The 25495-nt window shown below is 59.1% G+C and overlaps 2 protein-coding genes across 4 annotated transcripts; one reads left to right on the top strand and one right to left on the bottom strand.

Annotated features, from left to right (window-relative positions):
* The first annotated feature begins 7966 nt into the window (after window positions 1–7966).
* Window positions 7967–17359, top strand: PTGS1 (prostaglandin-endoperoxide synthase 1). Its single transcript, XM_064727959.1, has 11 exons — window positions 7967–8108; window positions 12583–12699; window positions 12821–12961; window positions 13693–13836; window positions 14190–14371; window positions 14450–14533; window positions 14849–15095; window positions 15360–15646; window positions 16272–16419; window positions 16778–17151; window positions 17229–17359. Exons 1-10 carry the CDS (start codon window positions 8000–8002, stop codon window positions 17131–17133), a joined length of 1815 nt encoding a protein of 604 aa, XP_064584029.1. The 5' UTR covers window positions 7967–7999; the 3' UTR covers window positions 17134–17151; window positions 17229–17359.
* Window positions 17360–20846: 3487 nt separating this feature from the next.
* Window positions 20847–25254, bottom strand: PDCL (phosducin like). Of its 3 annotated transcripts, none has more exons than XM_064727962.1 (5): window positions 25102–25254; window positions 24530–24573; window positions 24067–24241; window positions 23374–23555; window positions 20847–22493 (listed from the first exon to the last, which is right to left on the bottom strand). In XM_064727962.1, the coding sequence occupies exons 3-5, from the start codon at window positions 24233–24235 to the stop codon at window positions 21942–21944; spliced, it is 903 nt and encodes a 300-aa protein (XP_064584032.1). In that variant the 5' UTR covers window positions 24236–24241; window positions 24530–24573; window positions 25102–25254; the 3' UTR covers window positions 20847–21941. The 3 variants fall into 3 exon arrangements, with proteins under 3 accessions (XP_064584032.1, XP_064584034.1, XP_064584033.1); XM_064727964.1 differs by lacking the exon at window positions 25102–25254 and adding an exon at window positions 24996–25014; XM_064727963.1 differs by lacking the exon at window positions 25102–25254 and adding an exon at window positions 24767–24950.
* Between the last annotated feature and the right edge of the window lie 241 nt (window positions 25255–25495).

Here is a 25495-nt window from a genome sequence, read left to right as displayed (position 1 = left end):
CTGCTTTGTGTATTTTGGCCAAAGCCCTTACCATGATAAATGAATAAAGGAAGATGGCGAGCCCAGGGCGGTTCCAGTGCTCGGGAAATTGCTTTCAGCCATTGCTGGATTTCTTCTGACATTTATCAACTGGGCTTTTTTTTTTTTTTGCCATTGTTGCAGCCTCAGCATCCCCAGAGCAGCCTGGGCTGGAAGGGTTTCCCTGATACCTGCCCAGGAACAGCAGCAGTGCTGGGCTGGGAGCTGCACAGAGCCAGGGCAGGTGGAGAGGAGCTGCTGCTGCTGCTGGAGGCTCCTGCAGCCTCTGCCCTTTCTCCAAGCCCTTGGGTGGTGGCAGTGGAGCTACAGCAGGCCGTGCACGTGGGAATTTCCCAAATATTTATCATTACACAAGGAATAGAACCTGTGGTAAAACTGCCCTGGTGCTGGGCTGGGACAGAGCTGCCTGCATGGTTGGGAGCCCATTTACCTGCGTCCCCCGCCCACCCCTGTGCCCTGCATCAGCCAGGGGCAGCCACAGAGCCCTCAGAAACTGCTCTCAGCCCTGGTGCCACCAAAGCAGGGCAGACAGGACAGGAACCTGGGGAGCTGTGCCCCATCCTGCTCCCTGCGGGACAAGCACAGAATAACCCAGAGCCCCAGCACCTCCCAGGCACACAGAACCCCCGGAAAGAGAGGATGGGCACTCACCACTGGCTGGCTCACAGGGTGGCCCTGGAGAGCTCCCACTTTCCCTTTGCAGCCCAAATCACCTGCTGCTCCACATCAGGAGCTGCAGCACGAGGTCTGCCTGCTCCAAACACTCCTCCCCTGGCACCAGCAGGAGCCTCTCACTCGGTTCCAGCCTGGATTGCACCCAGAGCTGATAAGAAGCTGCAGCTGATGCTGTTGGCGGGTGGGAAAGGAGCTCCAGCTGTGCCAAAGAACCCAGGAGGGGAAGGGACACGGGCCAGGACGCAGCTGGGCCGCTCCGATGTGGGTCGGTGTCAGTGAGGCCACATCAGCCCCAAATGGTTTGGCCTTGGCAGGGCAGAGGGTGAGGGAGGGCCAAGGCTGCACCCCCTGGGCTGCCCACAGCCTGCTGCCCTGGCAGGGACCCCTCTGCAACAGCACCTGCAGCCTGGGGCACTGCCAGGGTCCCACTGCTGTGGCATGGAGGGGTGGGGGTCCCCTGGGGGTCACAGCCCCAACATCCCTGTGCCCATCCCTGCTCAGGACAGACCTGTGCCCATCCCTGTGTCCATCCCTGTGCCCATCCCCGCTCAGGACAGACCTGTGTCCATCCCTGTGTCCATCCCTGTGTCCATCCCTGTGCCCATCCCCGCTCAGGACAGACCTGTGCCCATCCCTGTGCCCATCCCCGCTCAGGACAGACCTGTGCCCATCCCTGTGCCAATCCCTGCTGGGAACATACCTGTGCCCATCCCTGTGCCCATCCCCGTGCCCATCCCTGCTCAGGACAGACCTGTGTCCATCCCTGTGCCCATCCCCGCTCAGGACAGACCTGTGCCCATCCCTGTGCCCATCCCTGTGTCCATCCCTGTGCCCATCCCTGCTGGGAACATCCCCGTGCCCATCCCTGCTCAGGACAGACCTGTGCCCATCCCTGTGCCCATCCCCGCTCAGGACAGACCTGTGCCAATCCCTGCTGGGAACATACCTGTGCCCATCCCTGTGCCCATCCCCGTGCCCATCCCTGCTCAGGACAGACCTGTGCCCATCCCTGTGCCCATCCCTGCTCAGGACAGACCTGTGCCCATCCCAGGCTGCCCAAAGCCACTCAGCTCCACCAGGATGTCCCAGTGCTCCAGGCTGGCACACCAGGACAGGCCTGAGCTCCTGGCCCAGCCCCGCGGCCACAGGGACAGGAGCAACTGAGGCATAGGCAAGGAAAAACTCCAAGGAAGCTGGAAGCTCTCGACATAGTTAAAAAACAACATTGCTCTTGAAAATAGAAGTGATTGCGCTCCTTGTGAGTCACGGAGCAGAGACACGGAGATTGCTTTGTGCCAGGGACGGGCGGGCGCTGATTGTGCCGCCCGGATCTGTATCCACAGCCTGGATGGCATGTCAGAGTTTACAGCGAGCATGCATTTTCAACAGTGAGCTTTGCAAAATGTATCAATGTAATCTCTGCCTCCTATATTCCGTGTTGATTAGACACGATTTCTGGCTGGATTTTCAGAAAGCTCAAGTGCTTTTTTAATCACTACAGAAGCTCATTATTGCTTTCCAGTGACTCTTATGTCCTTCACTTCTCCTTTCAGATTAGAGTCTATAGTCAGATGAATATTGGATGATTTCATTACATACAAATGCAATCAACAGTTTTGCATAAATTTCTCCTCTTTTCTTGAGTTTCAATTGACCTCAGCACCCGTGGAGGCAGGCGCAATACACATGTAAATGAGCTGGCGTTGCTGCAAAGACACGGATTCGAGAAACAAGATAAACTGTCAGATAATATTCAGGATTTTTAACAGATCAAAAAATACTTCCTCGTTCAGCCCAGCCATAAAAATGGCACCTTCAGCTGCTGGGGAATTTGCTTTTGTTTTGCTCGTGTCTGGCTGTGGACAAAGAGCAGGAGTGGTGAGAGGGGCTGAGCAGAGCCGGGCTGGGAGTGGGGTGTCCGTGGGGTGTCCGTGGGGTGTCCGTGGGGTGGCACAGCTCTCCTGCCACAGAGAAGCCTCTGCAGAGCTGGGTTTGGGGCTCCCTGTGGTGGTGCCAATGGCGGTGCTGCCCTGGTATCCCATCTCAGTGGGATGCTGAGTTCAGACCCCTCGGAGCCCTCCTGGGCAGTGCCCAGCGCTGGGGGCACACGGGGAGCGGGGCTGGGCCAGGGCCTGCCCTCCTCACCCTGTGCTGCCACACACAGGGGAACCACGCGTTCCAAATATATTGAAGCTAACGCTCCACGCGAACAATCAGGCCTAATTTTAAAAAAACTGTAATTAAAAATAAAGGACCTCTTGGTAGAGAAGTCGGGGTAAACTGTCAGCAGTCACTTTGGATGTGAAGCCCTTACCTTTAAAAGAATCATTTTTGTGCTAATGTGAGCAATCCAGCACTCCCACACTCGCCTTCGGGGGGCCTGTGGGGAAAGAAACTCGTGGGTTTCTTTTGATACCTTTACGTGCTAATCTTCTTAACAGATTTTTAATTAATGGGAACAGAGCACTTTGCAGCCGTGAAATCTATTGGTGTAATTGCCTGGTGGATTAGTCCCATTAACCACACAAATTACCTGTCTCCAGGCCGCCAGCCCCACCGGGGAGCTCCCTGTGCTGGACACACTGAGCAGCCCCATTCTGAAGCAATTTTGATAAAATAAACTCTCTAATCAGGTAAATAATTCCATAAGGGAAATTGCTGCCTTCCCGCAGCCCCCCTCCAGCGGGACCTGGCTACTTTCAGGGGAATGCAGCACGCCTCCAATTCCAGACAAACCTCCCGCTCCGAGCCCGTTTGGGAGAAGCCCACGGCACACGGGACCCCCTCGAGCCGCAGCGGCTGAGGAATTGGGGCATTTAAGCTGTCAGCTGGAATCGGGCCCGGCCCCTGATTACCTGGGGGGACGTGCGGCGTGTTTAGGTTCGTGTCCATTGTAATTTCCTGACCCCCAGCGTTGATCCCGAGTGACTCCCGGCCGTGTCAGGTTCCTGCCCGCAGCCCCTCCGACACGTGGCCCCGGGCCCGGGGACACCGACCTTTGGGCAATTAATGACATCCAGGCCGGCCTGAGCCTGCGGATGTGGGAACCCTTGTGCAGCCGTCCCCAGGAGCCACCTGTGCCCGATTCCCCACCGAGCCTGGCCAGGCTGCGTGGCCGGGCTGGCTGCCATCGCCCCTCGGGATGGGCACCTGGACCCTCCCCAGCCCCGTCCGGAGGTTTCCATGCCCCATTGTGATTCTGGACGTGAATCTGACAAGAGTCCCACAGCTGTCCTCGGCTCGGGGCCTGAGGTGGGGTGAGCTGCCCCAGGGATGCCGTGGGACCCACACCCAGCAGGCACAGAGGGGTCAGGGCACCCACATGGCCATGCACAGCCCCAGCACGCTTCCCCTGCTCGGTGAGGGCTGCCCAGTGCTCGGGGCTCTGCCAGCCGCTCACCAGGACGGCTCCAAACCTGCTGTACCAGCCGGGGCCCTGCCAGGAACGGGGAGGAGGGTCCCTGTGTGTGTGGGGACAGCCTGAGAGGGAGTGGCAGCAGTGACAGCTGGTGGCGACAGCCACATGCTGAGGTGGCCTTCGGCCGTCCCCTGAAGCGCTGGGGTGATCAGTCCCTGTGCCGGCCCCGATCCGGGATGGAGGAGCCCAAGGCCCGTGGGCACGGGGCCGTTCTCCCCCTGGGGCACAAGGCTGGAGCTGTCCCCTCGGTGTCCCCATCGCTGCTGGCGCTGGAGCGGGGGTGACCCCTGGGGCCGCCCCGCACGGGAGGGGAGGTGGCGGTGCCGGTGCCGGGCAGGGCCGGGCGGGAGGGCCGGGGCACAGGGGCTGCCCGGGAACCCTACACCGCGGGTAATTGGCATCAGATGCTCCCTGACCTGCCGCATCCACCGGGAAGCTGGAAGCATTTATTTGTCTGAGCCGGCGGCTCTATCTGCGTGCGGGAGGCGTTGGCGGTGGCGGGGCTGGGCTCCGGAGCCTAATGAGCCCGAGCTGAAGATGATGAATATGATTGCTGAAAGCGCTTTCCTGAGTCCTCCTTTCCTGGGGCTCAGGTTACGAGTTCCCAGACAGCCTGTCCAGCCCCGGCTTTTCAATTCTGATTTGTAGCCCCCCAAACTGTCTGTCAGCTCCCCGTGCCGGAGGAAACGCCGGGTCCTCCTCTGCTGTGCCCGGCGGAGCTGGGGCAGGGGCCGTCAGCCCTGTGCAGCCATCGGGGAGGGTTTGTCCTCCTGAGCTGCCCCACCTGGCCCTGTGCCCACACAGCCCCCTGAGCACTGTCCCCTGAGGGGTCTCCAGCCACCAGCATCTGCTGTGCCCTTGTTTCTGTGGCTATTGGGGACCTTCCCCACGGGGCCTTGCCACCGGTCACCTCTTAACCTCACAGCAGAAAGATGTGGGGTTCAGCTCCTGTGTTCTCGGCCCATCCCCTGCAGCCCAAGGCCGATGTTCCCCCACTGACCCACATCCCACAGAGAAGCTGCTCAGGGATGGACAAGGATGGGTCAGCCCGGGGATGTTTCACAGCCGTGCAGATCAGAGGGACACGGTCCTGACAGGCCTGGGGTGGGGAGCTGTGGGTGCCCCTGCCTGGCTGCCCCCAGCTCTGCTCCCTGCGTGGGGCTCAGCGTGGGTGCTGTCCCTGAGCTGCTCCTCTGCCCCTTGTCTCACGGGGCACAGCACCAGGTGTCCCCATGGCTCGGGTGTCCTCATGGCTCCAGCATCCTCGGGCAGATGGGGGGAAGGATTTTATGAGAGGAAGGATGTTGGGTGCTGACCCGCCACAGGATCTTGTGTCCAGCTCTCCTGTTCCAGTCATGTTTCGGATTCCGGGGGCAGAAACATCCCAAACACGGGAATGAGGGGCTCAGGGGACGGGAGGGGAGATGCGGGGCGGCCCAAGGCAGAGCAGCAGAGGAGCAGCGATGCTTCGAGCCTCCCAGCACCTCCCAGCGGCTCGCAGCGCTCCCGCCGCCGCCGCCGCCGCCGCCGCGCTGCCATCGGCGGAGTTCTGCTGCCTCCCTACGGAGGACGCGTCCGCAGCACCGGGGCCCCGCCGGGACCGGGGCGGGGACCTCCCACCGGAGCCTCGGGCGGGGCTCTGGTGCATCCCAGCACGGCTCCGAACCTGCCTCCCTCCTGTCCTACACCGCAGCCCAAGGGTCGTTCCCGCACCAGCCCGGGGCTCTGGGGCCGGCACATCCCCGGAGCAGCACCGGCACATCCCCGGGGAACACCGGCACATCCCCGGGCAGCACCGGCACATCCCCGGAGCAGCACCGGCACATCCCCGGAGCAGCACCGGCACATCCCCGGGGCAGCACCGGCACATCCCCGGGGCAGCACCGGAGCAGCCGGCGCCTCAGTGGGGTCTGTTTGTCTCCTGCTGTCCCCCAGGACACGGCAGTGAGGCACACGTGGGATTCGGCAGCACCGCACTGGAGATCCCCTCTCTGCTCCGGAGAGGTCTCAGGGCATTTGCCAGACCCGGTGCCCATTTCGCCTGTGGCAAATCCCCGATGTGCCCTCAGTGCCTCAGGAGGCCCTGGCCTTGCCCCAAGGCTGCGAGACCACAGTCTCACACAGTGCCCGAGCACACCATCCTCCTGTTACCTGGCTGGGCACAGGAACGGCTCTGGGCACCCAGGGCTGGCTGCCACCCTGGCACTTGGGGTCAGACACCGCGGGCTGCAGCTCCGACAGAGCCACGGGAGGTCTGGTGGCAGCCAGGGAGTTCAGCGGCTGCTGCTTTAGAGCTGAGCACTGCAGTGAGGGGTCCGGCTGCTCAGAGAGACCCCGGGAGTGGCGGGGGTCTGCAGGGCACCCTGGGCCGGCAGCAGAGCCCCCTCCGTGCCCGGCCGAGCCCCTCCAGGGCAGCCCCGGCCAGACAGCGGCCCGGGCTGCGGCGCCGTTTCCGGCATTGTGCAATAGAGCGGTTATTATTGAAACCCGTTGACAGGGAAAGGAGGGGCATGAGAGCGGAGCGGGACATCCCCAGGGCTGCGGGACATCCCCAGGGCTGCGGGAGGGGGTCAGACCGCGCTGGGTCACTCGTGCTGCGGTCACCAGGGTCAGCATCGGTGCGGGACAGGAGGGGAACCCGCCGGAGCTGGGGCTGGTGGCGCTGCAAGAGGGAATGGAGGGGAATACACAGAGCCACAGGGTGAACCGTGCCTTCCCTGGGCTCTGACACCCTGGGGAGGCTGGCAGGGGGCAGGAGCAGTCGTGACTGCCCCGACTGCACACACACAGCAAAACCCTCCCCAATTCCCCGTGTGAGCTCGTCAGGGGAGCACAGGCAGTGTCCCCACCCTGCGTGAGCGCATGCAGAGCCTGCTGAGCTCATGTTTATGTCATGGCCGGTGCATTTGCCTGCTGAAGCCGGATCTGAGGCCTTTGTGCGTTTCTGGATACCTGTGAAAGCCGCTTGCCCTGTGAGGACACTCCCTCCCTGCTGCTGAAACCCCCGCAGAGGAATCGAGCGGGGTCCAGGCAGGAACTGCGCTCCCCCAGCCTGCCGGGGCTTCCTGCAGCTCAGCAAACCCGCGATAATCCTCTCACACAGCCCGGCCTGCGCTGGGGTCTCTGCCGCTGAGAGCTCAGCAGGCTCCGAGCTCTGGGTTCCACCAGTCTGGGACATCCCAGCCGGGTGTGCAGCTCACCGTGCCCCCGCCTACCCCAGAGCCATGCAGAGCCTCTCCCAGCCCCACTCGATTCCTGTGCGGTGGCTGCTGCCTGCCCGGGCCGGGCTGGCCGAGTCCTGTCCGGTTCCAGAGGCTGGTGCTGATAACAAAGCACCCTGGAGGAAACACCCAGCGATGGCTGAACCGATAAACTCAGCTTTTCTGGCCGCTGGCGGCTGCGGGCAGCCGGGCTCCGGGCACAGCCGGGCAGCACTGCCTGGGCAGCCTCCTGCGGCCACTCGGAGGAGCAGAGCCAGGCCAAGGAGTTCAGGGGGAATCATGGGGTCCTGGGGGACCTGGGATGTGGAATTGGGATGCAGGGGGACGTGGGAACAAGGGCGTGGGCGTGGGGATGCAGCGGGAAGTGGGAACCAGGAGCTGGGTATGGAGATGTTCGGGTAGGTGGGGACGGGGAGGGAAACGAGGGAACCCGGGGTTCCTGGGAGAGACGCGGACCGGGCACGGCTGGGGATGCAGGGGAGGCCAAGCGGGCCAGGGGAGGGGAGCGCAGCCGGGGCAGTCCCGGGCTGTCGGAGGCGGCCCCGTCCCGTCCCGTCCCGTCGGGGGCGGGCGGCAGCGCGGCGGGGGCGGGGGCGGCGGGGCCGCGCCGGGCGCGACGCGGGACGCGGCGGAGCTGCCTCTCGCCATGGGCGGTGGGTGCCGGGCCCGGGCCCCGCCGGCCGCGGGGCTTCGGCTGCTGCTCGCCCACGCCGTGCTGCTCTGCGCCGCCGGGAGCGCCGCCGGCACCGGCTCCGGTACGCGGGGCGGGACCGCACCGGGAGGGAGGGAGGGACGGAGGGAGGCGCGGGGGAGTCGGTACCGGTGGAGCGGCGACATCCCGAACAGGGGACATGCGGCACCGGGGGGGCGAGGGGACCTGGTCCGGCTGGGTCCGGTACCGGGAGTCCCGGGGAAGCGGGGAGCGCTGCGGGACCGGGCCGCGGTCCGGCGGGTCCCGGCGGGATCGCACTCGCCGCCCCCGGCTCGTCCTCTCCCGCCGGTGCCCCCCGTGTCCGGGGCAGAGGGCAGGCAGGGTGGGCAGGGGCGGCTGGAGGAGCCCCACGACCACCGCCCGGGTCAGGGGGCCCGCAGGGTTCGGCCCGTCACGCCCGGCTGGCAGCAGAAGCGCCCGGGTGGAACAAACTTCCCCCGTCCGCCTCCCGCAGCGACCACACGCAGGGCCCGGGGGACACCGCCGGCCCGAGGCGGCCGGGGACGCACGGCAGGGCTGGAGCCCCGCCAAGACCGCGGCACCCCGGGCCGGCCTCGCTGGGGGCCGAGGGGCAGCCCCGGCCGCTTCCTGCAGCCTCCGGTCCGGGACGGGGCTTCCCCAAGGAGAGGGGACATTGCCCGTGCGTGCCGGCAGGCAGGGCCCTGCCGCTGTCCCCAAACGCACACCCGGTGACACTGCAGCTGGGAGCGAGGATGGAGGGCTGGGGGCACCAGGGGTGGCTCTGGTGGCCTCAGCCATCGTCTCCTTCCCAGCACCACGTGCTGCCCAGCCGCAGGCACACCAGGGGATGCTGAGGAATAATGCTGGCTATGGCAGGCACCCATGGAGCCTGTGGTTAAATTAAACCCTTTCTCAAACCCATGGCCAGCTCTGCAGGGGACTCCAGGAGCTGGGGTGTGACCCAGCAGAATGTGACAGCTCCAGCCACCAGAAACAGCGGGGCTGGGTGACCCCAATGCTGAGTGACCCCAGCGTGGCTGGGGAGGTGGCAGGCACCCCACTGCAGGGCACATCAGCCCCATCTGCTGAAAGGAGAGTCCCCAGGGGATGGACCTGGCTGTCACTGGCTGGGCTGGACCACAGGTGCTGGGGACAGGCAAGGGACAGCCTCTGCTCTGCTCCTTCTCCAGCTTGGGATCTCTTTACATGTGTTTTATCTTCCTGAGAAGTTCCTCTGGAGCTGAGGACAGCTGGGCCAGCATCTGTGTGTCCTGCTGACCACAGGACAGGGCCTGGGGACGTGCTGAGGACCCACGTGCCTGAAGCAGCTGGGACAGATGCAGCCCTGGAATGGAGCAGCCCTGGAGCTGGCTGCTGCACAGCACGATCAAAGCACATTTCATTATGTGGGGGAAAAATAAATACCTGCAATACATGATGTACAGGAAAAGACGGCTTTTTTCCAAGCCTTAATTAGCGAGGGAGATATCTGATTGAGAAATTAGGGAAACTGTGCTGTGCCCCGGGGTGCTGTCAGCAGAGTGTCTGGGCTCTGCTCCTCCCCAGCGTTCTACCAGGAGTACCACAGCCCTAATCTAGTCCTCGGATCTGCTCTTGAAGACCAAATAACAGGATGTTGGGCTGAGGCTGGGATCTCCTGCTCACTTGATATTTGCTGCTCAGAGCACTCTACTTGACTCCTCACTGGCTGCACCTTGGCTCTGAGCCATGGTGTTTGTTCTCTGTAGACTTTTCCTCTGGCTGTGAGCAGAGCCAGGCTGGTCCCAAGGTGTTTCTCAGTTTTCCCTGCAGATATTGCCTTTGGCTGCTAACTTGCCTTCAGGGGTGTAGTTTTGTTCAAGCATTCTTGCAAAGTAAACCTGACTGTCCCCTGAGCAGCCATTGCACAACTCAGGCTGCCAGACAGGAGCAGTGGCAGCACCCCAACACTGCCGTGTGCCCGAGCCCCAGCCATGGGGCAGGTGGGGCACAGGCCCTGCTGTGTGGAGGCAGGGGGGCACCTCTGGCAGAGCTGCTTTGCTTTCATGGCTGTTCCCATTGCCCGTTGTCTGTGCCTCCTCCGAGCACATCCCCTCTGCAGTGGGGCTCACAGAGGGCCAGCCTGGGCTGCAGAGTGAAGCCAGAGAGCCCCGGGGCTGTGTCACCCCTCCAGCCCACCCCGGGCAGGCTGCCTGCCTCAGGTGCAGGGGGAGGCTCGCTGAGCCCACGTGGAGCACAGCTGTGGGCCTGGCACGCTGCTCCCGCTCACGGTGCTGCCAGAAGTGGTTGCAGATGACAATCTGGCTGTGGTGTGTGTGCTGTGAATAGTTCGTGGGCCCGAGAAACCTTCCAGGATCAGACAAACAAGTGCGTAAGCATCCATGGTCTCCAAAGCCTGCGGCGGCGCTGCCATGTCCCATGAAGCGAGCCCGGCTCCGTCCTGGCCATGATTCACCCCAGGTTGCTTTGGCAGCGGTCTGTGGAACGGATGTCGTCCCCAAATGTGGCATTTTTCATAGGTGATGGAGCGAGAGCACCGGCCCTGCCGGCACGGAGGGGCTGCAGCGCCTTTCCCACACCTGGAGCCGTCCTGGCACGGCCAGCGCAGGATTCCTGGCCGGGGTGTGGAGAGCACGGAGCTGCAGCGCAGGGAGGCTCCTCAGGATGTGATGGGGCTGGTGTCGCGGGCCAGGACACGCTCCAGCCCCTTCCCACCCTTTTGGCTGGAACACGCTGCTCCCACCCCGCCTCGGGGACCCGGCGCTGACACTGCAATGAACCGTGAGAGGCGCGGCCCGGCCCGGCCCAGCACGGCACGGCACGGCTCGCTGCCAAACCCGCCTCGGAGGAGGGCCCCGGCCGAGCGAACTTCTCCTGACTCCCCATATCAGCTGGAGACACGGGGCAGGACTCGACCGGCTGTGCCGGAGCATCCTCGCAGCCCACAGGAGCTTCCCCCGGGCTGCGGCGGGCACGGCACGGGGCTGCTCATCGGGGCTCTCACCGGGCCTGCAGCAGAGCCGAGTGTGGAGCTACCGGCGTGGGAATAGCCCAGAGGATGCTCCAGCTGCGCTGCAACACCTCCCCCTTTCCAAAAATTCCCATCTTGCAAAAATCTGAACGGGTGGTCTGACCTTAATTTGTCTGAGATAAATAAGATCCTGCCTGCTGCCTCCCGTCTGGAGACATGAAAAGATCCAAGATGAAAGGGAGCCTGATGGAAGTGCTGGGAGCTGAGCACGTCTTTGCAAGTCGGGCCCTGTGTTGGGAGGGATTTGGGACCACAGGGCTGAGCACAGCCCGGCAGAGCTGCAGGCTGAGCCCCAGGCTCCCTGCCCTGCCCCGAGCATGTGCCTGCTGGGACACTGAGCAACCTCACAAAATTACCTTTATTTTCCTAAGATGTTAATTTTTAGCTGCAATTTCCTATGGAAAAAATGTGGTTTCTGTTCTGCATGCCCATCCCACCACCCCAGCAATGTTCCCAAGTTCCAGAAGAACCTGAAGCAGGCCTGGCAGGGATCTGGTGAGCTCACGAGCCACATGGAGCAGCTGATGGGCTCAGGAGCCCTTCCTCCATCAGCTGTGGCGCTGGGCACACTGGCAGTGGCTGTGATGGGCTCAGGAGACCTTCCTCCATCAGCTGTGGCACTGGGCACACTGGCAGTGGCTGTCAGTCTCTTCAGCACTCAGGATGTGCTGTCTGTCCCCCGTTCCTGCAGAGCTGGGCACTGTGTTGTGTTGGTGGCACCTTGTCCATGAGTGCTGTGTGCCCTGGTGGGGCTGGTGGCCTCAGCACACAAAGCTGGATGTGCAGCCAGCTCTGGGCTTTAGGCACTTCCCTCCTGGCACAAAGGCTCTGTGCAGACCTGGCTTGGTGAGTTGAGAATGTCGCTGGTGAGGATTTCAGGAGGCTGCTGTGACAGAGAGCATCCCAATTTCCAGAGCACTCCTTCGGCTGATGGAAGGCAGAGGAGCCTCTGGCCACCCTGGACTGTGTTTCTCCATCCCCTGAGGTTTGCTGCTCTTGGAGGGGCTGAGGATGGTGGAGTTACAAGGATCTTCCTGCTCCAGGACAGCCCGGAGAGGCTCGGAGGGGATGGAGCTGCTCAGTGTGGGAGCTGCTCTGTGCCAGGGGGTCTCCCTGTCCCACGTCACCCCACAGCCTGGGAAGGGCTGCAAGGGGCCTTATCTCGTCCCTGCAGGCTGGGCACGAAGGTGGTGGAGGAAGGGGCCGGGCGGGAGCGGGAGTGAGCCGTGAGAGGCCCTTTCCATCCGCTGGGGGCGGCGGGGCCGAGGGGCCCTGCCAAAGCAAACGGCCCTGACAATGGCTGTTGTTACTAGCGCTGTTAGCGGCTGTTGGCACGGCTTTAGCCCGAGCTGGGGCTCCGGGGGCACAGCAGCCCCCCAGGCACGGGGAGACACCCCAGCAGGGCAGGGCTGGGCCCGCTGGGCTGGCTCCGAGGCACTGTCCCCCCTGGAGGAGCAGGCAGCCAGTGGATGCAGGGATGTGCTGGCTGGATGCTGATGTCTCTCTCTCTCTCTCTCTGCTGCAGTGAATCCCTGTTGCTATTTCCCCTGCCAGAACCAAGGGGTGTGTGTGAGGGTCGGCCTGGGAGGATACGAGTGCGACTGCACCCGCACCGGGTACTACGGGCCCAACTGCACCTCCCGTGAGTCCCTGTCCCAGCGTCTGCCACCCGTGCCTGCCAGGGCAGCCCTGTGCGCACAGCACCCACTGCTCCGGGTGGGCTGGCTCCTCAGCAGGGAGAGTGACTGCTCTGTTCCCCCCAGCTGAGTTCTGGACACGTCTCCACAACCTGCTGAAGCCCAGTCCTGCCTTCTACCACTTCATCCTGACCCACTTCAAGTGGTTTTGGGACATTATCAACAGCACCTTCATCAGGGACACGCTCATGAGGCTCGTGCTGACAGGTGAGGGCTTGGAGAGGGTCTTGGGGTTCAGCAGGACCCCCTGGCATGCACAGATGTGTGGGTTGGGATAGCAGGGCTGCAGCGATGCTGAGCAGCTCCTGTGAGCAGGGTGGGCATTGGGCTTGAGTCATCTCAGCAGGAGACCCAGAAGGTTGTCACCCTGTCCTTCCATCACCCTGTGACACTGTCACTGTGCCCAGGGGAGCTGCCAGCCAGGCTGCAGTGGGGTGTAGGGGGTCCCCAGCACGGTGCCAAGCTGCCAGCTGGCTGGAAAACACGGGCAGTTCTTGGCATGCTGCACTCCCTAGGCCAAGGAGCTGTTTCACAGCTGCACAGAAAGCAGCCCATGGAAATATGGCCCTTGTTACTCATGTCCCCATATTCATCACTTTGCATAAATATTTAGGTTCCAGCTCTTGGAGCCGTAGCGACACGCTTGCGAGGCTCCGGCTGTTGGCTTCACCATTTCTGAGGGTTTGTCATCTCATCCATCATCCAAGACTCCACTTAGCACATTAGCACAAGCCCTCCTTTCCTGCAGGGAATTGCAGCCTTTAAAAGGCTCGGAGCAAAGCCCAGGACACCCACATGCCTCCATTGCTGGTACCTTTCTGGTTTTTGGGGTGCCAGGAGCTGCGTGGCAGCACAGAGCAGCCGGGCAGGCACCAGGGGCAGAGCCTGTGGGTTGCTGCCTCCATCCCCACACTGGTGATCCCCCTCTCTCCTTTCAGTTCGTGCCAATCTCATCCCCAGCCCCCCCACTTTCAACTCTGACTATGGCTACATCAGCTGGGAGGCCTATGCCAACGTCAGCTACTACACCCGCGTGCTGCCGCCCGTGCCGGACGACTGCCCCACGCCCATGGGCACCAAAGGTACGTGGCTGCTCCAGGCACCCACACCCCGAGTGTTTCCCACCCAGCCATGGCCAGGCTTTGGCTGCCATGGACACATCTGCAAAGCACCACTGGCAGTGCCACGTGCTGTCCCTGTCGTGCCCAGACTGGCTCTGCTGCAGGAGGAGGTTGATGGCATCTGGATTGCTGCTGGGACAGCTCAGGCTGAGCTGCTGGGACATGTCACAGCCTGTGTGAGAGGGCTGCAAGGTCTCTGTGCAGAGGAGCCTGGGCCTGGTGCTGCAGCAGATACCACCAGCAGCCCTGCACACAGCACCAGTACCTGGCTGGGTGGGCACTGGGCATCTTCCCTCAGCCTCCATCCTTTGCAGGGAAGCTGCAGCTCCCTGACCCCCAGCTCCTGGCAGAGAGGTTCCTGCTGCGGCAGAAGTTTGAGGCTGATCCCCGAGGCACCAACATGATGTTTGCCTTCTTCGCCCAGCATTTCACCCACCAGTTCTTCAAGACATCTGGGAAGATGGGACGTGGCTTCACCAAGGCTCTGGGACACGGGGTGAGGGTGTGAGGAGTGAGGGGGTGCTGGGGTCCCTGTGCCTCTCAGAGCAGCCTCGATGCCCTGCTCTCTCCACAGGTGGACCTGGGGCATTTGTACGGGGACAACCTGCAGCGGCAGCACCAGCTGCGACTCTTCCGAGATGGGAAGCTGAAATTCCAGGTACCACCCAGCACAACTGAAACACATCCCAGCCCAGTGAGCCAGGGCTGTTTGAAGCCCATGTTCCTCTGGCAGCTCCTGGCAGACCCCAGCCCTGATGCCCTGCGTGGCTGCTGGCCAGGGGACAATCCTTGGGGTGCAGCTGCTCAGATGGCAGCAGGCATTTGGGGCTGTATGAGGGAGGTGTTCCCATTCACTCACCTCTTGCAGGAGAGCAATGTGGTGCTCTGAGGGAGGCAGCTCGTGGCTGGGCAGGTTTTACTGGGATGTTTTGTCCCCTCTGCCCTTTGTGCCCTGTCACTGCCGTGTCCCCAGGTGGTGGATGGCGAGGTGTACCCGCCCGCGGTCAGCGAGGCCCCGGTGCACATGGTGTACCCGTCGGGCGTGCCCCAGGAGCGGCAGCTGGCCGTGGGGCAGGAGGTGTTCGGGCTGCTGCCGGGGCTCTGCGTCTACGCCACGCTCTGGCTGCGAGAGCACAACCGCGTCTGCGACCTGCTCAAGCGGGAACACCCCACCTGGAGCGACGAGCAGCTCTTCCAGACAGCACGGCTCATCCTCATCGGTGAGGAACTGCCCTGTCCCACCCCCTGGGACTCCCACGCTGCCCAGCCTCTTTTGGGGGTAATGGCCAACCTGCCTTTGAGGCAGCTCCTCTGGCAGCGTTCTGGGAATCTCTTGGTTTGGTCCATATAGCAAAAAAATTGGCTTTGGTCCATCCAGAATGGTCAGGAGGAGGTGGGTGGCTGCTGTGGTAGATGTGGGTGACATCTCAGATGCAGAGCTGGTGGCTCCTGCTGCTGCCAGCTGCTTCTTTTCTGCTGCCCAGGGGAGACCATTAAGATCGTTGTTGAGGACTACGTGCAGCACCTCAGTGGGTACTACCTGAGCCTCAAGTTCGACCCCGAGCTGTTGTTTGGGTCCCAGTTCCAGTACCGGAACCGCATCGCCGTGGAGTTCAACCAGCTCTACCACTGGCACGGGCTGATGCCCGACTCCTTCATCATCCAGGGACAAGAGTACAGCTACAAGCAGTTCCTCTACAACACCTCCATGCTCATGGACTATGGCGTGGAGGCGCTGGTGGAGTCCTTTTCCAAGCAGGTAGCAGGAAGGGTAAGGTCCTGCTCTGCCCTCCCAGGAGGGACACACGTGCAGTGGTGCCCATGTCACAGCGAGTCTGCCCAGGGCAGCCCCCATGGGCACATCAGGAGCCCTCCCCGGCCGCAGCGAGGCGAGGCTGGCCCTGGCAGCCCAGCTGCTGGCCCTTGCTGCTCTGCAGTAAACATTCCGGAGGTGCCAGAGCCTGTGGAGGCCGGGATGTCCCCGCCCGGTGCGGAGCCGCGGGGCTGGAGCAGCGCCTGGCACTGTTCTCTGCTGCCATCGCATGGATGTTTTCTTCCAAGCGATTGCAGCTCCTTTCCTCACCCTCCTTGTGCCAAGCAGCCCAGCTGAGGCTGAGCCTGAGGCCCCTTTGGGCATTTGGGTTCTCCCAGTGAGCCTGAAATCTCTCTCATCCTTCTCATTGGGTCACTGCCCATTGAGGACTTCTCCTGCCCTGGGAGCAGGGCTGGCCTGGCCAAGCTGCTCCACAGTTGATTTTTGCACTGCCCACCCTCCTCTCGCTGCTGCAGTGACGTGCTGGTGTCACAACATGAGCCCAGGGTGCTTTAGTGTGGTGGCCCTCTGGATGGAGCTGGTGCTGCCCTGATGTGTGCCCCTCCTTGTGTGTGCCCTGCAGATCGGGGGGGGACAGACCATCAATGCCAACGTCCTGCACGTGGCCGTCGGGGTCATCAGGGAGTCCCGGCAGCTGAGGCTGCAGCCCTTCAACGAGTACCGGAAAAGGTTTGGCATGAAGCCCTACAAGTCCTTCCAGGAGCTGACAGGTAGGGCTGCACTGCTGCTCCTGGGGCTCTGCTGGGCCAGGGCAGGGGCTCTGTGCCCGTGGGTGAGTACCAGGCCATGAGCTGCCCCTCTGCCACTGGGCTTGGAGCAGCTGCTCCTGCCCATGCCAGCCCTGCCTGCTGTGGCCCCACAGTGGGGCAGGCTGGGCTCATGCAGGGGTGTCAGGGGATGCAGGGGTGTCAGGGGATGCAGGGGTCTCAGGGGTCCCTCCTCCTGGGGTCCCTGGCCTGGAAGTCAGGCTTGCCTGCAAGGCAGCCAGTCTCCCTTTGCCCACTGCCAGGCCAGTCCTTGCCAGGTGTGATTCTCCTGCTAAAGCACTCTGATGTTCACTTGGTGCAGGAGAGGAAGAGAAGGCAGCAGAGCTGGAAGAGCTGTATGGAGACATTGATGCTCTGGAGTTTTACCCAGGCTTGCTGCTGGAGAAACCCCAACCCAACGGCATTTTTGGGGAAAGCATGGTGGAGATCGGAGCTCCATTTTCCCTGAAGGGGCTTTTTGGAAACCCCATCTGCTCCCCAGAGTACTGGAAACCCAGTACATTTGGTGGAGCAACCGGCTTTGAGATCGTGAAGACGGCGTCCCTGGAGAAGCTCGTGTGCCTCAACGTGAAGAAGTGCCCGTACGTGGCGTTCCACGTGCCTGACGCTGCAGAGCACGGCAGCCCCCGGGCTGCTGGACCCTCTACAGAGCTCTAGCAGGGCTGAGCTGCCCAGGTAGGGACTGTCCCTGCCCTGCTGCAGGCTGAGCTGGGCTCCCAGCCCGCTGCTGAGGATGCTGTTCCTTCCTACAGCGAATGGTGGGGATGCAGGAACTGCTGCCCCTGTGCCTGCCCAGCACTCGTGCACAGCTGGGACAAGGAACCAAAGCAGTCTCTCCTGGAGGAGACCAGAGAGAAGCTTGAGGTCAGATCTCCAGGCCTCCCGTGTCGTGCTGGCTTGGACCCTGGCACGTGCCACTGGCTGCCACCCCGGGGCTGCTCAGAGCGAGATGCTACCTCTGTGCACACAAAGGGATGGAGTCTCTTCCATCCCAGAATCGTCACCCCTCTCTGCACTAACAGCTCAGCACACACATCCTCACAGCACACACAGCCTGCTTCTGTCCTCCTCCCCAAACAGAGCTCAGCCCTTGCCCAGCACAGCCATGTGGTAGCTGGCAGCCACTGTCACTGGCCTTGATCCCCATCAGATCCTGGTTAAGCTCCAGGAAAAAGGACATTTAAAATAATAAATGATTTTAAAAACTCCTCTATTTGTGGCTGTGCCCACCAGCGCTGTGCTGGGCCATTGCTGACTGCACCTGAAGCAATAAATGGAGCAACTTCTCCCTTAGGAGCTTCCATGGGGGTCTCTGAGTGTCCTGAGGCAGTTTGAACTTTGCTCCCCTCTGGCCATCCCCCAGCTGCTGAAATGCCACAATTCAGTGTTTGGGTGGGATTGTTGGGGTTGTCCTGGGCAGGGCCAGGGGTTGGAGTGCGATGATGTTTGTGGGTCCCTTCCAGTTCAGGATATTCTGTAATCCCATGGTGACACTGCTTAGACCAACATTGTGTATTTCTCTCACATAAAAACTATCCACACACCAATCTGGCTGCCTGGGTGTTTTGTAGACATGAAATAGCCACAGTCTGTAAGACAGCATGCAGCTGCAGCTCCTTCCTCTGCTGTCCTGGAGGAGGGGAGCACTCCTGAGCCTCTGCTCCATCCCAGCAGCATTCCCAGGGAGGTGTTAGAGGAATTCTAAACAAGGGAGGTTTAAAGGGCTGGTGCCTTGGCAGGGATGTGGTAGGAAAATGTCATAGCAAGGAGAGACTCCCAAGGCATGAGCCTTCTCACCCACTCTCTCTAACCCTTCAGAAATGGGACAGCATTACCAGGACAGCATCTGGATTTCAGTTTCCATGGGGATGTGGGGAGGCAGAGAGGCCAGCCAGACCCCGAAGGCACAGCAGGCAGCTTCACCTGCTCTGTGCTGCCCTGGGCTGGCCCTGGGCAGGGCTGGCACACGGACAGCCCAGCGCTCCCAGTCCTGTGCCCTGCAGGAGTGCTGAGCAACGCCACAGGAGGACACGGTCGGTCCCTCCCGGGCCCGCCGAGCACCGAGCGCTTCCAGCTGTGCTTCCAGCTGTGCTCGTGACCGCCCTCCCCGGCTGGGAGCTGCTCCAGCCCCCAGCATCCTTCCCTGACATCTGGCGACAGGCACAAGCTCGGCTGGCTTCAGTTAAACCACAAACATCCTGCGTTTGCTCGGGGCTGTCGGGGCTGCCAGCGGGGCTTTGGGACAGCTGATAACGGCACGAGAGCCGACAATGGCCTGGCTGCTCCCCACATTCCTCCTGTTCGTGGAGGAATGTTCCCCATGGCACATGGAGAGTGGCCTGGCTGCTCTGTGCCAAGGAGGAATGTTCCCCATGGCACATGGAGAGTGGCCTGGCTGCTCTGTGCCCCCAAGGAGGAATGTTCCCCATGGCACATGGAGAGTGGCCTGGCTGCTCTGTGCCAAGGAGGAATGTTCCCCATGGCACATGGAGAGTGGCCTGGCTGCTCTGTGCCAAGGAGGAATGTTCCCCATGGCACATGGAGAGTGGCCTGGCTGCTCTGTGCCACCCAGCAGGAATGTTCCCCTGGGATAGCTCAGCTGAGGCACCGCTGGCAAGCCTGGCACCTCTTCCAACCAGCCCAGGACAGCAAAGCATCTCCCTCCTGCTAGCAGGAAAAGCTTTGAAATTGTTTCTTTGAAGGAGCAGCATGTACCAGCCCCAGGCACAGCATCCAACACGCTACTGAAATCTCCCCCAGGAGCCCAGGCACCCACGGCCCTGCACACAGAGCTCCCCCAGCCCAGCACTGCTGAGCTCTTCTGTTTTCTGTGCTGGTTTTCCAGCCATGGCAGTTGCAGAAATTGCTCCCGCAATCACCAAGGTACAGCCACATCAAGGCAGCGTTTGCACCCACACATGGTGGGGTCTGGTGTGGCCACGAGCATCACCCACCATGGCAGGGGCTCCCTGCCGTGCTCTGGAGAGGAGAGTGCTGCCAGAAGTGCCCTCTGTTTGAGCTCTTGGTAAACACAGCTCGTGGAGATGCTCTGTGTTTTTAAACATGCCTCTGGGGAGCCCAGCTGTGGCTTGCCTGCGGTGGGGAAGGACAGGGACAGGAGATGGGGCTGCCTGGGCTCCTGCAGCAACAGTGAAAACATGCATCTGGGGCTGTGTGGCCTCAGCAATGATTCACTGGGCAGCAGGAGAAAAGCAATCCCTCCTTGGAGGGAGTCTCCAGATTCTCTCAGCTCTCCCCAGCAGGCCCCCCTGCCACAGGATCAGGCCAGTGACTGCACAGGAAACCTTGTTTGGATTTTCAGCAAAGGCCTATTTTGAACATTTTACAAAGAAGAGGCAGATGGGAGGCCAGAAAAACTCAGTGCAATCTTTTCTTAGCTAAATTTTGTCCTGCATTGCCTGGCAGCCATGATGGCCCCACGATTAAATGTCCATGTTGAGCTCATCCTGGGATTTCATTCCTGCCCGTGCCCTCCCATTCCGTGCCCAGGCCCTGCTGTTTGTGTGGAACACCATTCACTGTGAGCAAAGCCAGGTGAGGGCTGTAACACCCACCATTCCTGGCTGCCTCCCTGCACTGCACCGCTCCTTCCACAACAGAACATTTCCCAGAGGCTGCACACCTACATGACAAGCGCTTCTTCAACTCCTATTTATAGAACTCCTTGAATATTCAGCTTCAAGAAAGGGCAAAAGCAGCAGCAGCAGCAGCTTTTCCCCAGCTCAGCCTCCTCTCCCTGCTCACAGCTGTGCACGAGGCCTGTGCATGGAGGAGCAGCAGGGTTAGGGCACAGCTTCTCTCCCCTCACTCCCTTTGCTTGTTGTATTCTTCCACATCAATGATCAATTGGATTCACACCTTTTCTCTTCTCCTTTTTGCTACTGGCACTGCAAACCACCTCTGCCCTGCCTGAGCACAGGAGGCTCCTCACCAGGAGTCACCTTGCTCCAGGCCACTGGACACAGAGCAGCAGGCAGGGTTTGATCCTGTTACAGTTTTGCTGCCATAGGGGGCAAAAAAAAAAAGCACTTTATAAAAATAAAACTTCAAAGCAACTCAAGCAGACAGCTCTGCCTTGATCCCCTCTCCAAGACAGGTTTTGTGATGATGCTAAAATGCACCTTGTCTGCACAACAGACTTCACTGAATCTCATCCTGGATACGAGTTACAGTTGCTTTGATATTTTCCTTAAATGTGCTGATATCTACACTCAATGATTTAATTCCATATAACTTACATAGGGGTTTTTTTCTGCAATTCTCAGATGAAAAGAAATAATCTCTCACCACATTTGAAAACCTAGATTTCTGCCAGTTTCCTTAAAAAGCTACAATCTGTACCAACTCAGTCATTTTAAACTACAGATTATTTATTTTTCTGCTCATACTACTTTTTAAAAGACAGTTCAAATAGATACAGTTAGAAATTCTTTTTTTTTCTAGCCCAAGATCCATTCTTATCAAGATCCTATTAGGATCCACAGACACATTTGCAATTCTCCCTGGTGTTCCAAAGTGCTTTACATAAAAATTTCAATTAAAATTAATCATTAAACATGGCACTACATTGGGTCATGTATTTAGGTAATGATAATCTACTTCTACTACTGAAGGCAGACAGAAAAGAACTTTACCACTGATTTAAGTAATTTTAGCATGGGATGAAATTGTGAGGTTATTCAAGTCCTAATTCTGCATTTTGCCAACAAGATTCTCCTTGCTGCTGTTCAGCACACACACTGCAGCTCTCTGTAGCAGGCAGTCTCTCTGAAGAGGCAGAGCTCATTTTCTGATCAAGTGACTACTATGAACTCCAAGGATGGGTTTTAGAACCCAAGAATGTATTAAGAGCTGTAATTGCATTTATGTCTCAGGGAAGGTTAAGGGAAGAAGAACTCTCTGCAGCTGAAAAGCAATTTTCAGGATGAAGCCAGGGGTTGTTATTTGTAACTGAGAAAGGAACAAAAATTTAAGGCCATTGTTAGAACAAGATACTCCCAGGAAGGAGACTGCAAACTGTGGAATGGAACATGGGACCTCACACTTTTAACTGGTGCAGTTCAGCACCAGATTAGTAAGTCTTAAATGTTAAAACTCTTTTATTTGCAGTCTCAGTTCTTGCCTTAGGGAGTTGGTGGCCAAATCTCAATTGAAACATGCAAGGACGCTGAGACATTGCAACAATTTCCTAAACTGACTGAATCATGTTAGAGCTTTGTGTTAAGTAAAACACATTTGAATTGCACAGAAATGAGACTGTTTTAGCTGTAGCTATGGAATTAATTTAAGAAAATGTTAGGAATGTGTTGTTATTTTTAATGAGCAGAAGTCAAAGTGCATGAAGGGGAGGAACACATACCCACATGAAGGAGGAGAGAGAACAATCCCTAGCACAAGAACATCCCACAGCACAGCTACACCTACGGGCCCCTGGCATAAAGGGCTCAGTCTATTTCCAGATCACTGTCTTCACTGTAACATGCAGATGGATTATGTATAGAAGTCAGCAGCAGTAGGTCTTTTTCTGGCAGCAAACCACACTCCTGCAGAAAAGCCTCCAGGTCTACAGCAAAAAAATCTTCTCCCAGCTGGTCGGTGATGCGCACGAAGTTGCCAATGAGCTCCCCTGCCTTGTAGACCAGCAGGGCTGGCAGGGCATTGTTAGTGAAGCGAGTGCTGGCACCAATGAGTGAACTCTTCACTCTGCAGAATTTCACCGTTGGGTACTCAGCAGCCAGGCAGATCATGCAGCCGTTCAGGGACTCAGTGCCAGGGATATCATCTTCATAAATATGGATCATGATCAGTGTGCTCTTATGCTCCTTGTCCACGGTGTCCAGAAATGCTTCCCCACTGGTGATCTCAAACACCTGCTTGAATTGCTGCCCACTGTACAACTGCTGCCTCATCTCCTCCATCCGCTGCTTCCTGTAGCGCTGCAAGAACTCCTCATCATCCTCATCGTTGTGGATCATGCTGTATTCCTGTAAAGTCATCTGAAAACACACGGAGATTCCTGAAAAACATCTGCACCACTATATGGGTCACTTACATAATGAGAACATAAATCAAGAGGATTAATGTGGGTCACTCATCTTTAATAACAGCAAAGTGCAGCCCATGAAGGCTCAAGCACCCTGTGTATTACACTCCATTCTGATCTAATTAGAAACCAAGTCCAGGGGGAGCAGCGATTTCAGCCCTGGGTATTCCAGTTTCCACAAGCTGCACTAATAACACAAGTGGCTGCTCCATGCTCCCACTTTAATCCAGGTTAATGGTGGCCGCGTGCTTTCACTGAGCCAGGAGCGCTCATTTGGAAACTGTGCCTGACCTCAGATGAGCTTCTTTCTCATCAGCTTTTCGTTCAGTTTTTCAGTGAACATTTGTGGCACCATTGTGCCTGTAGAATTGAAATTAACTGGATTTTATGTATTTTATACCTGTTCACTTGCCTGCATCACTCAAGATACAGGAGAGCACACACAGCTTTCATCACCTGAAGGCACAGACATGTCTGCAAATTAGCAACTTCTCTGACTACAACCCAGGGCTAGTTAACAGCTCAGCTGATTAAAACCGTTCACTACATCCAATATCTGCAATTTCAGGAGCTCAGAGTTGAATTCTCAACACCCACTTACTAAATACTAAATTAATAAGGGCTCCTAGTTTCGGGCAGGGGAGGCAGCATTCACAGTTTTGCTGCACAACTCTTCATATTAATCCCCTGAAGCTGACTTGATCAACAGATGAGAAATCTGGAAAAAGCTTTTGTACTTCCTTGGTATTGCAGCTAAATCACTTATTTGTTATCACAGGTAAGCAAAACTTTTAATACTTAGGTGGTATTTGAATTCCTTTGTGCCACCCTACCTTTCCATTGATTTTTTCCTGAAGCTCTTTCTGCCTCTGCTGCTCAGCCTCCTCATCCAGGTGAGACCTGCAGGTCATGGAGAGCTTCTTGATGAGCCTCTCCATCTCCCTGCGCTGCTCCTGCCGCTGCTCCGTCTCCAGCTGCTTAAACCTCCGCCAGTCGTTGATCACTCCCTTGGGACCTGCAATCAGGTGTGGAGACATTTCGTGTAAAAAAGACAATACCATTTTACCTACCGGTTACAATCAAGGAAGAATTTGTAAATCAGTAAAACGGTGACCCGGTCATAAATATTTTTGTAACTATGCAAAACATTGAAATAAGTAATTTGCCATTCGCATGGTCCTTGAGTTTCTATCTACTTTTTTAACAAGAAGGATACAATTTACTTAACTAGGCTACTCTTGTAATTGTCCCAAAGATTAATATCTGTGCTCTTGAAATAGAACCAGCAGCCCAAAAGAGTTCCCCGATTGTTAGCATGGCTTTCATCACAAGAAAAATAATGATATATTATCATCCAAATTGTACAAATCAGCCTTGTCTCAGCTTTCTATCCAAAACCTGATCACCCACTGACTCAAATATGCATAAACCCAGGAATTTAATTTCAAAAAAAGAGTTTTAGAAGAACGTACAAAATTTCCAATCAACAAGCGATATACAAAAGAAGTATATTGATATGATGATACCTGTGTTGATAGCGCTGCCATCGCTGCTGAGCTCCACCTCGCCCACACTTTCAGGAATGCTGCTCTCCCCTTCTTTATCCTCCTTCTCACTGTCTTCATCCTCACCCTCACTGCTGCTGTAATAATACTGCAGCTTCTCGCCAAGCAGTTTATCATCCGCAGTAGTCATTATGCTCTAAAAATAAAGTAACAAAAGAGAGGATGCATTTCTGATCAAACACGCATCACGACGGTCCTTTATTTCCTCAGGGCAGTTTTTAGCCCCAGGAGAACACAGCCCACCTCTCAAACAGCCCTCGATGCAGTCAGTCACAATTTAAAACTTAGTTTAAAACCTCAGAGCCTCACTGGACAGCTCCACCAGGCCGATTCCCAGCTACTGACTATTACTTGCATTATTTAACAACAATTTATTTGAGCTGAAAAACTATCAACGTAATTAAGCAAATTAAAGCGTTCTGACCTGTATTCCTTTCCAGTCTTTCAGAGACAAATTTCTACCAAGACCTGGAAGAAGAAATTTTAATCAGATCAGCTGCTGTGGGCTCACGCTCGATGGTGCAGTGGTGTCCCAGCCAGCCCAGCCCGGCTCCCGGTTCTCCTGCTCACGGTCTCAGGCCAGCTCCCGGTTTTACAGCCCACAGACACAGCCTGGCTCCCGGTTTTCCTGCCGGACGCCGCGGGCTCCGCAGGAGCTAACCTCAGATTCAGCCGATTACAGCGCCAGATGGCCCGGGATTACCGGGACCGCCCCGCAGCGGGGCCGGGCCTGGAGCGGCACCTGGGGTTGGCTGGGGCCGGTGATCCCCGCGGGCCCGGAGCGAACCGGCTCCTCTGCTCCCCGTGCCGGCCGAGCCCCCGCCCCGCGCCCTCCCGGCTCCCTCGGGCCGCGCCGCCGCCCCTCGCCCGCCCGGGAGCCGCGCCCCGACCCGGGATTCTGGGGGCCCGGGAGCACCGGCCCGAGCGGCGCGGCCCGAGCGGAGCGAAGCGAAGCGGCCCCGCTGCCCCGGCCCGGCCCGGCTGCCGCCGCCTCACCGCTCCCGCCGCCTTCCGGGGCCGCTGCGCGGGGCACGGCGGGAAGGAGGCGGCCGGGGGAGGAGCCGGGCCCGGCCCCGCTGCCCCCGCCCCGCGACGGGAACGGGAACGGGAACGGGATCGGGATCGGCACCGGCCCGGCGGGACCGCCCGCCCAGGAAACGGCACCGGCACCGGCACGGTGGGACAGCCCGCCAAGGATCGCACCGGCACCGGCCCGGCGGGACCGCCCGCGACGGGAACGGCACCGGCACCGGCACGGCGGACCGCCCGCCCGGGAACAGCACATCACGGCACCGGCCCGGCGGGACCGCCCGCCCAGGAAACGGCACCGGCACCGGCACGGTGGGACAGCCCGCCCAAGGATCGGCACCGGCACGGCGGGACCGCCCGC

The sequence above is a fragment of the Zonotrichia leucophrys genome, chromosome 17 (assembly GCF_028769735.1).
Source record: "Zonotrichia leucophrys gambelii isolate GWCS_2022_RI chromosome 17, RI_Zleu_2.0, whole genome shotgun sequence".
NCBI classification, from domain to species: Eukaryota; Metazoa; Chordata; class Aves; order Passeriformes; family Passerellidae; genus Zonotrichia; species Zonotrichia leucophrys.
The sequence above is the reverse complement of the archived record's forward strand: the minus strand, read 5'-3'. Positions and strand labels throughout refer to the sequence as shown.